Source organism: Mauremys mutica, chromosome 2 (assembly GCF_020497125.1).
Source record: "Mauremys mutica isolate MM-2020 ecotype Southern chromosome 2, ASM2049712v1, whole genome shotgun sequence".
Lineage (NCBI taxonomy): Eukaryota > Metazoa > Chordata > Testudines > Geoemydidae > Mauremys > Mauremys mutica.
This window is the reverse complement of record NC_059073.1, coordinates 190,473,349-190,484,311: the sequence shown is the minus strand read 5'-3', so window position 1 is coordinate 190,484,311 and position 10,963 is coordinate 190,473,349. Positions and strand designations below refer to the sequence as shown.

At 41.9% G+C, this 10,963-nt stretch overlaps 1 protein-coding gene across 3 annotated transcripts in view; it reads right to left on the bottom strand.

Annotated features, from left to right (window-relative positions):
* Positions 1–5,497: 5,497 nt before the first annotated feature.
* Positions 5,498–10,963, bottom strand: part of DDC (dopa decarboxylase) — a 95,946-nt gene continuing 90,480 nt past the window's right edge. For all 3 annotated transcript variants that reach the window (XM_045006612.1, XM_045006609.1, XM_045006611.1), the window contains one exon: positions 5,498–10,219. In XM_045006612.1, the coding sequence (XP_044862547.1) occupies positions 10,028–10,219 (192 nt within the window). In that variant the 3' untranslated portion in view covers positions 5,498–10,027. The remainder of the gene's footprint in view (positions 10,220–10,963) is intronic.

Genomic DNA, 10,963 nt, shown 5'->3' with positions numbered 1-10,963 from the left:
CGCTCCCATTGGTCATGGCAATAGCGCGGCCGTCCAATAGGAGCAGGATCCGTACCGGGGGGGCGGATACCAAACAGGCGCCGCTCGTGGCGGGCTCAGCGTGTGCGTTGAGGGCGGAGCCGGGCGAGCAGCTTTTTTTTTTTTTTTTTTTTTTTAAATCACGATAATCCGTCTCCCCGCGCGAGGCCCGTGCGGGGGGTTGTTCCCCACGGGGCCAGCCCCTCCACCCATCTCTGCAGCCCCCTCGCCTGGGGTGACCAGATGGCCCCATTTTAATAGGGACAGTGCTGATATTATCCCCCACCCCCGTCCCGATAGTTTACACTTGCTGTCTGGTCACCCTGCCCTCTCCCCTTATCACCAGCTGCTGCTTGCCCATTTGCCCGCTCTTCTTCCTACCCCACTCAGCCCCTGTGTGCTGTCCCCAGCCCCCTTCTGCTAACAGCCAAAGGCTTAAAAATCAAGAAGTGTCCCCCCTCCCCCAGGTGCAATGGGATTAGAAAAATCACTATTTAAAAATGGATTCTTTGCCATCTGAGTTTTTGAATCTTTACTGTTCAACTCAGGTCACCTTTTCACGCTTCACAACCATGAAGTGCTGGGGCATCAGGAAAACCCACAAACCCAGATCCACCAAGGGATTTCAGTTCCTGACCTTCCATGGAAGTTAGGAACTGAAATCCCTTTATGAAGCTGGGCCTAAATATTTTAAGACTCACAATGAAATGGCAAGAATGGGCAATGCTGCCTTTGTGTGTGTTTTTAAGGTGTCACATAAGCTTTCTCTACATTAAGAAGGGCTCCCCTCAGATCTTACCCACTTTGGCCTACTTGTGCCAATAATGTGGCCAGGGTGCACATTTCTTAAGAGGGGCTTTGAAATCTGTTGTTAAAACTAGACCACCACTGTATTAAAGTTATGCTCCATCTGTACACTTTGTACTCTCTGTTGCAATTGAAATCAGTATATTTGAAAATGTAGAAAACATCCAAAATATTTAAATAAATGGTATTTTGTTATTAACAGTACAATTAATCACAATTAATTTTTTTAATTGCTTGACAGCCCTACTTGCAACTAATCCTGCCACTTTATTTGAGAAGGTGGTCTTCTTACGTCAGGCAACAAATAAATCGTCAGGATCATCACGCCCTGATCCTGCAAGTTTTTCCACATGGCTCAGCTTCCAGGCTCAGGGCTAATGTAAAGGGCTGAGAGTGTGCATATATTTTAATAATTCTGCTTTGAGACTCAGCTTATATTAAGACAAAAGCCAAATACATAAGGGAACAGTTATGGGAATATAAATAAATATCCAAGTGGCCTCACAGTTCATATAAATAAATGTACAGAAATAAAATATTTCATTACACATTCTATTTAAGAGCACCTATGAACTGTGAGAATATTTAAATTAGAAATGGACAATGCTGAATTTCAATTTTTTTTCCAAACAAAGGGACTTTTTTTCAAAAACAAATATTTCCCATTTCCAATTTGCTGTACTTAAAATATCTATGCTGCCTTAATTGTTCACTTCCTTCATTTAAACTGTAATATTCCTAATATTCCTGTACACATTCATTTTGGCCAAAGTTTTCAGATAGCATTTTCATGGGTGCAATGTTCTGTCCACAATTACTTTTGCCTTCAATTTAATAAATGCAGTCATTTAAGTCACTCATGTGGGGTGGACCACAGTATTTAATTTTCTGTGGGCAACATTTCTTACAATGATTGGTGGGTTTTTGTTATTCATTGACTTTATTATGCCACCATTACTATCTAGAGCACCCAGGGCTTAAATTCTCAATTATTATTTCCCAGAGGCCCGGCTCCTGCATTCGGGGCTCTGGGCTTTAGTCCTGCAGGGGGAAGGGAGCACCAGGGCTCATGGCTTTAGCCCCGACGCCTCCCATGGGCTGAAGCCCCGAACCCCAGCATGTGCCATGGGGCTGAGGTGCTGGGGCTCCAGCTGGCTTGAAAATATTTACTGGAGCTAGGGTTGCCAATTTTCTAATCACACAAAACTGAACACCCTTGCCCTGCCCCCTGCTCCACCCCCCCCTCACCCACTACCCCTTCCCTGCCCTGAGGCCTCGCCTCCCACTCATTCCATCCCCCCTCCCTCCATTGCACGTTCTCCCCCCCACCCTCACTTTCACCAGGATGGGGCAAGGGTTAGAGATGCAGGAAGGGGTGAGGGCTCCAGCTGGGAGTGTGGGCTCCGGAAGGGAGTTTGGTTGCGGGAGAGGGCTCAGGGCTGGGGCAGGGGCACAGGAGGGGTTTGGGGTGCGGGATCTGGTTGGGCAGCACTTACCTCAGGTGGGTCCTGGAAGCAGCCAGCATTTCCCTGCAGCCCCTAGGCAGAAGGGCCAGGGAGCTCTGTGCGCTGCCTGTGCCCACAGGCACCGCCCGCGCAGCTCCCATTGGCCACGGTTCCCAGCCAATGGGAGCTGCGGAGCCAGCGCTCGGGGTGGGGGCAGCACATGGAGCCCCTGCAGCCACCCCTGCACCTAGAAGCTGGACATGCTGGCTGCTTCCGGTGGCCGTGTGGAGCCAGGGCAGGCAGGCAGCCTGCCTTAGCCCTGCTGCGCCACCGACAGGACTTTTAGTGGCCTAGTTAGCAGTTCTGACCAGAGTCGCCAGGATCCTTTTTCAACAGGCATTCCAGTCAAAAAACAGACACCTGGCAACCCTAACTGGACTCTGCTGACTGCAGCAGTTCCCAAACTTTATTGGTTCACATACCATCTTCTTACAAATTTCTCCTTTTTGTGCACATTTATTTTAGGCTTAAATAGATTTAAGTATTTACTGTAAGTATTTACTAAATCATAGTTAAAAAAAAAAGTTTTGAATTTGGCTGGTGGACAGGTGCCTGGGAAAAATTAGAAGCAAGGGCAGTTTGGCTGGAGGAGTCTGGGTGGGTGGGTTAGAGGATGTGAGATTAAGAGTTGGTTGGGAATTCTTAGACAAAATATTTTTTTCCTCAGAAAATGCTGACATGTCAAAGCCAAAACATTTAACTGGAATATACTAGTTTTGGCAAAACTTTCATTGGGAAAGGTTTCTCAGATTCAGGTTGGAATTTCTGGCATAACCAAGGAGAGAGAGAGAGAGAAAGTCCCACTCCAAAACAGCTGAGTGGTCCAAATCTCTAGTCTGCCTGAATCAGACCAGGGACTTGAACCCAGGTCTTGCACATCCCCATAACTAGTTATTGGCAGTGGCAGTTTTGAGTTTTTGTGAAAAGCTTCAAAAGGTCCCACTTTCATCCTAATGCAGAATGGGCTAATTCTCAGAATCTCAGTTTTGCAAGAGAGGAAAACTTGTTTCCTGCTATGACAGCTCTCCGGGTACACTCTAGGCTGGACACAACCATTCAACAGACCCCTCTCCTCTTCACCTTACATATCTCTGCTCATAACATCAATGAATACTTGAAGGACATCATGAACTAAGGGAAGTGGTCCCAGGTGGAAAGGAAATCCAGCCTGTAAATTAAGAACTGTGAACTGCCTGCAGCATCTGGTAGCGTGAGAAAGCTGTTTGCTTCAAATCTTACTTAGGGCTTGGCTACACTTGAAAGTTGCAGCACTGGTGAAGGCTTTCCAGCGCTGCAATTAGTAACTGTCCACACCTGCAAGGCACATCCAGCGCTGCAACTCCCTGGCTGCAGCGCTGGCTGTACACCTGGTCTGCTTGGGGTATAACGAGTGCAGCGCTGGTGATCCAGCGCTGCTCGTCAAGTGTGGCCACACACCAGCGCTGTTATTGGCCTCCAGGGTATTAAGAGATATCCCAGAATGCTTTTAACTAAATTACTCTCTTTGTTTTGTTATGCAGCCTCTCTTTGTTTTGTTGTGAACTCGGAGCTCCGCAGCACTCCGGAGCACAGGGAGCTGCTTATCTAAAAAACAAACACAGCTCCTGTTTGCTGTGATCGATCTGGTAAAGTTTAGGAATTAGATTGTGGTTTTAGCTGTTTATTTCATTAGTAAATTCTGACTTTTATCCCTTATCAGTAGGGCTCCGTGTCTGTCATGGAGGTTGCGGAAGTCACGGATTCCATGACTTTCTATGATCTCTAAGACTTCTGCAGTGGCCAACGTGGCTGATCCTGGGCCCAGCTGCTCAGGTGCTGGAGCGGCCCTGGAGACAGCCACACCACCTGCTGCTTGGGCAGCCCCCAGCAGTGGTCCTGGGGTGGCCAGAGCAGCTGCAGTCTGTGGCCCCAGGCAGTGATCCCTGGGCAGCAGGCAGGAGTAGCCGCGGTCTGCTGGCCCCGGCAGTGGTCCCCAGGTGGCCAAATGGAGCAGCCGTGGTCTGCGGCCCCCGGCAGCTGGTGGTGCTGGCTCTGGGCATCTCCCCCCCCCCTCCACCCCAGCATCGGCCCCTCCAGATGCTCCCCCCCGCCAGCAGTGGCCCCCCATGCCTGCCTAAGATTTAGTCACGGGTATTTTTAGTAAAAGTCATCGACAGGTCAATTTTTGTTTATTGCACATTACCTGTCGATGACTTTTACTAAAAGTACCCGTGACTAAATCCTAGCCTTACTGATCACTTATCATTTAACATCTATCTTTCTCTAGTTAATAAACTTGTTTTATTGTTTTATCTAAACCAATGCATTTTGCTTCAAGTGTTTGGGTACTTGCTACTCAGGTTAACAAAGGTTGGTGCATAATCATTTCCTTTGATGAAATAACAGACTATTAATGAGCTTGCATTGTTGAGTTGTGTGCTGGACAGTACAAGACACATATTTCTCAGGGTGCAAGGCTAGGACTAAGAATTTGCTTGTGTCATCCTGTATGTAGTTCATGAGTGGCTGGGAAAGCGTTCTTGTAACTTTGCTGGGAGTGATTTTACATGCTAATGGCTGTGTGTGAGCAGAGCCTGGAGAGGTTGCTTTTTCACATGTACCACTGTTTGGGAACCTCTGATCTACAGCATATTCAACTGTCCTATGCTATTTTATGCAGTGTAGTTGTACCTGTGTCATCCCAGTATATTAGAGAGACAAGGTGGGTGAGGTAATATTTCTACTCTGTTTTAGTGATACTGGGCCTTTAGATTTCCCCCTCAGTTACACTCAGCTGATTTCACTGCAGTTGCTGCTTAGACCAGAATTTGGCCTACTGGGCATAATGCCATCTCTAGCTTGCAGGATTATAGGAATCACTAAGAGAAGATCAACATGTGGCTGTACATTTTTCAAAATGGTAACTACACCTATGCCCGGAGATGGAAAGTCTGTTTATTGTCAGGATTTTTCAGAATGATCTGAGAAAAGAGAGAGGTTCCTATGGGAACTATGATTTGCAAGTTTACACCTCTAAAGAAAATATGGAGTCAAATTCATTGATGCTGAAAATAGGTGCACTGACTTCAGTAGAGCTGCTGCTGCTTAAGGAAGTTGGAAACCCTTAAACTTTTGATGATATTAACCCAGCCTTCTCCATTTTATGTATAACAAAAGTAGACAATACAATGACTTCATTTTTGTTTATTAATGTTGTCAATAAGCTCTGCATGTTTGGTTAACAGGCTTTGCATACAGATTTCAAGTAAAAGAGGCTTTCTAACCACAAACATACAACAAAAAGACACAGAGAATCTAAACATTTTCCAACCAAAGTCAAGCGACTCCAGGTATTCAAGTTAGGCACTAACCATCATTTATGTTATTCTAGTTTCCCCCTTACCTTCAATTTTTCAACTTTTTTGTTCTCACTTGTATGTTTTAGCCCCTGTCCTTGAGCATTTCAAGTGTAAGGGTGTCTAGCTGGTTTAGAACACAGTTATAGAAGACAAACTGGAGGGATGGGGGGAAGAGTACTATTGATAACACTCACAGAATATGGTACCTTTGCAGTTTACAACAAAGAAAAATAACTGATGAACAGAATCCAGTACTAGAAGGCAAGAGGGAAACAGTAGAACTGTAATAATTTTAATGCAGGCAAGTGTGTTACATATTAGCAATAATCAGTGATTTAGAATCAGTAATTAAATATATTTTAATCTACTATCACAGTAAGAATGTACATATTGTACTAGCTAAGAAAAATCTGCAAAGTTATTCAAAATTGCCTGATTAATTTTATTTTTCCCCTCATCTAGCAGCTACATTATATCCTGTGGAATTTGGATATTCTGCTAAAGTGCTGTTACTAGGCTTCATAGTCATCATCAATGTTAGACAAATGAATCAACACAGATTGTGTCAGCTTTTGAACAAAAGGCACAATGGATCTGGGTTCACACATTGACCTAACATTGGTTTCCAGAAGCCATTTCACCCACAAATAGATTTTATAGCTGCTTAAGAGGAACACCATGGTTATGGTGTTTCTTCTAATCACCTAGTTTTCACAAATGATGCTTTTGTTCTTGACTTGATTACATGGCCGAGTATTTTTTTTCAATAAAGTAAAGTCAACACTTTAAGGCAACAATTATACCTCCCTTAACTACCCACCCTTTACCTTCCAAGGGAAAATAGGGCACAGGAAGGTGTAAAAAAAAAAAAAAAGCCTTCACCATTTCCTTATGAACTATAACAAGCCACCTCACCCCTGGAATTTAGAAACAAGTAAATATGAAACCCATATTTCTGCTTGCTGCTAAGTTAGGGGCACTGTAAATCTACAGACCTTTCACTTCTTGTTTTAAAAAAAGCAATTGGAGCAAAATCTCTTATTAATTTAAATTTTTTTTTACTACATTTAGAATATTTCAGTTATAAAAATGGCTATCCTTTTTTCAAAATGATTACTTCGTGTTTGGATTAGAGCTGCATGGAAACAACTTTTTGGTGAAAATGTATTTGTTTCTCAATGAAATTTCATTTTGTCAGAAATTTTCCGATCCGGTCTAGTAAAAACTCACCATCAGTGCAGTGTTCCTTTCCATTATGCACTTCCCATTCAGTTACTATGAGACAGACAGGTTTTAATTTCAGTGACAGTAGTAAACCCAGGCAACTCCACTGATTTCTGTGGAATTATCTTCGATTTACCCTACCATACCCAACATCAGAATCTGACTTGTCTTGTCCTGCACAGAGCTGTTTATCTACTTACTGCACAAAAATATTGGTCCATATGGTGGAGGAGCTGTAATTCTTCTCTGGTTACCAGACACAAGTGTTTTCTAATGTGAAGTCTGTAAAAATTATTTCAGTATGGGAGACTTATTGGCTAGGAAGCCAGAAAACAAAGCAGCTTCCTTTGTTTTGAGACCAGAATAATGTATTTTTTTTAAGCAAACACTTAAGAGGAACAATATGACAGCTAAAATCTTCAGCTTCACTCAGTCTGTTGATCATCCATATACAGTGCACCACATTCTGTGCTTACATATACCCTTATAATTTCACTTGAACTCCACTTAAGTCAGTGAAGTTACTCTGAATTTATAATAGAGTAGCCAAGAGCAGTGCTTTGCACAGTGGCTCAATCACCTGCCTGAAGGTTGCCTGGATTTTCAGACTGATTTACCACATCTTCCTTCTCTTTGTTGCATTTGAAATCAGTTTTTTTTAACATCCAGATCCAGGGAATTCTAGCTCCTTTGATATCCATTTATTCTTTTAGTTTACCCCAGAAATGGCAGTCTGGAATTCATATTTTAAATAAGTGTCTTAATAAGATCAGTGGTCCTGGGGCTCATTCCCTGCAATATCTAAGTTTTATAGGGTAACATAATGAAGGAGTGCTTGAACTTCACATTTCCTTTACTCTGTGGGTTTATTGGAATTGTAGGCACATATTTTTAACATGGACCTTGAATTATATTTATGGTTTACATTTCTGAAAGTAATATTTCATACTCCACAGTTACCGGAACAAAACCGGACAGTGATGCAACAATAAATCATCTTTGACTAATGTGGGAACAGGAGCAACATTTTACAGTCACAATTACAGTGGTATTATGTCAAAGAGGTTTGTTACACATTACACCACATAAATTAGCAGCTTTAAAGACCACATAGTATCATGTCATACAACATAGTTTACAGATTATTCTTAAAATAAATAGTTTCCTCAGAAATGAATTTAGAAATACAGAGGGAGTGTACTGATTTCATAAAAAGTGTCAGGTAGTGCACAGATTACAATCACACATGAAATCCTTACACAATATTTCAAGATGTATCACTATGGAGTAGACTGATTTTTTTTTTAATTCAACATAAAATATAATTCAAAGACAGCCCAATCCCCTAATAATCATTAATAATAATGTATATGATGAACAATGCCCCAAAGATACATAGTAATTAATGGTCTTTTATGTGACTTCAGAGCAAATGAATTTTTGAGACTTACATTGCTGTAAGCATGATATAGATTTATGTTAGGCTCAAGTATAATCTTTACTTTTTCTGTTTTTAAATATGTGTGAACCTAACATCTGTTTTCAAGATTTAATTTTTTTCTTTTAATGAAAGAAAGTAGCATTGGTTGTAAAACATGTACTTGATATGTTAGAAATCCCAGAACAGTAGCATTGTGCTGGTACATGAGAATATGAGAACAAAACCGACGAGACTATTTTCACAGTCCAGTCTGGGAAGTTATATAATTTCTACAATTTTGAGTACATGTTTGTAAAGTAAATTCATACTTTAATAATTTTGCTGTTCAATATTATGAGATGTTAATGATTTTTTAAAAATCATTTCAATGTAAATTAATTATAATACATCACTCACACTTAAAACATTTCTACCAATTTGTAGGACGTCTCTCAACATAAAGTCTATCAAATCAACAGAAACATTTAAAGCACTGCCACTGTAGGATCATTGGCAGCAGATCCAGGTACAGGGAGGAAGTGGGAAGGGTGTGGAGGGGATATGTACCCCAAGGAGAAAAAGAGAGCAGGGAATGGGGTGCTTGGGGAAAGGGCCGAATGGTCTCAGGCTGTGCAGATTCTCCTGTTCTCCCTTCCCAGACAGGGTACAGGCAATGTAAGGATACCTAGAGCATACTTCAGCTCAGGGGAGCACTGTGGGTTCCTCCACTCCTGCTTCTTCCCAGCACCCCATCCAGCTAGTTGGACTGAGCAGTGCTTTCTGGATTTAGGTCAATTTTTCATCTAAGTGGAGTGGATTCTTAAATGTTCAAAGAATTACACTGTGGGAAGTGGTGGTGTGTGGGGAGGGTGGGTGGGAGTGAGGAAACAGTCTATTCTTCCCTTGCTTTGTTCAAGTAGTCAGGAGAACAAACCACTTTAAAATTAAATACCTATTGTTTTCACTATTTAAAGCTTTGAGTTGGTTCTTCTACCTGCCAATAGGCCAGCACTACATTCCAGTGACATCAGGTCTATAAACATTTTATTATTGAAGTCAAATCCAAATAAAATGTGCCTATTCCTCAGTTAAAAAGTGTTTCTAGTTCCCTACTTACTTGCAGCACCAGTTAGGCAGTCAGATACTACACTGATGTAGGGCACAGAAGTACCTGTGTAGGCAAATAGAATTAGCAATATGCAGAACATTGCATTTTAAGAGGATGGCTGCCTCCAAAGCTAACCCTTTTTAAGGGAAGGTAGAGGAATCTATACAGAAAATTGTTACATTAGGAGCTATTAGAGTTTCTCTAATTCCTTTTCTTACCATTGGCTCTGCCACCACCAAGGAAAGCAGATGTCTTAAAGGGCCACTTGCAAAACTACCATGGTAACAAATAGACCTGTAACAGGATAGTGCTCCAACTGTGTTATAATAAGGTAATTTGGTCCTGTCTACATAGGCAAGAACAAACTGTTAAAACCATTTATAGAACTCCTTACAGCCCTAATTTTTACAGGGCCATAATCATGGTATAATGCAGTCAGGAGACCATGTTACAACACAATTTGCTGACAGTAATTTGGCAAGTATAATATCAATAGTTACATTTCCCCCCTCATAATTCCCCCTCCCACTAAAGAAAACTTGGCAGCATGGAGAAAATCAATTAACACCCTTTAACCCACCCCCATTCCTCACTGCTGCTGCTTGTCCTATGCATTCAGAAGTTCAGTTGCTAGCTCTGAGATGTGCTTCCAGGCAAATTGGATATGGACAGATTCCACTGTGCGGGAACAAATGGCAAAACGTAGCACAAACTTCTCTCTCAGGTGACACGGAACCAGATGGATCTTCCTGGCTTCATTTATGCTTTTAAGAAGTGCCTCATTCAGTTCATTGGAGCCCTGAAATAATTGTAAACCAATAAACATGAACTTTAAATGCCGGTTTGTTACCTCTTGGTCCCACCAACCAGCACTGTCTACCTAACTATAATACCAGCACTAGTCTGCACCCATTATTTCTTCCCATGACCCAAATCCCTCAATCCTTTGCCACCAAAAGTTTGTGGGAATACAGTGGGTCATGGGATAATTTTTCAGTCATTTTGTGAATCACGGACCCCAAATGCTTGAGAAGCAATGGTCTAGGGCATTTCTGATGCCAGACAACTTTTGGGGGAGCAGAGGTCATCAATATCTGCAACTTTATAGAAAAATGTTCATTATTTTAACTGCCTTTCTAATGTTTTAAGAGCTAATCAAAGACAATTAGTAAAAAGTTTTGCAATGAAATAATATTTGTGAACTAAATCCTTCAGTTTTTACTCAAGTACAACTCCCACTGAAGACATGTTTGAATAGAAAGATGGAAAGATCTGGGGTGGCTGGGGGGGTTAAGCCAAATTCATGCAAGGCTTAAAGTCAAGGAATGAATTTCACTTATAGTAGCAGAAATGCTAAAAAAAAAGTCTGCATTGTTAGAGAACTTGTTCCTCCATATAATACCTACTAGTGATGACTTGCAGCTTTGCCACCCAAGTTTATGGTTTTATAGGAAATATGAGTGGAGGCAGGAGAGTGTGTACATGGTGCTGATGATTTCATGATGATTTATGAGAGTGGTGGATAAGGGGTATGTTGCAGCGA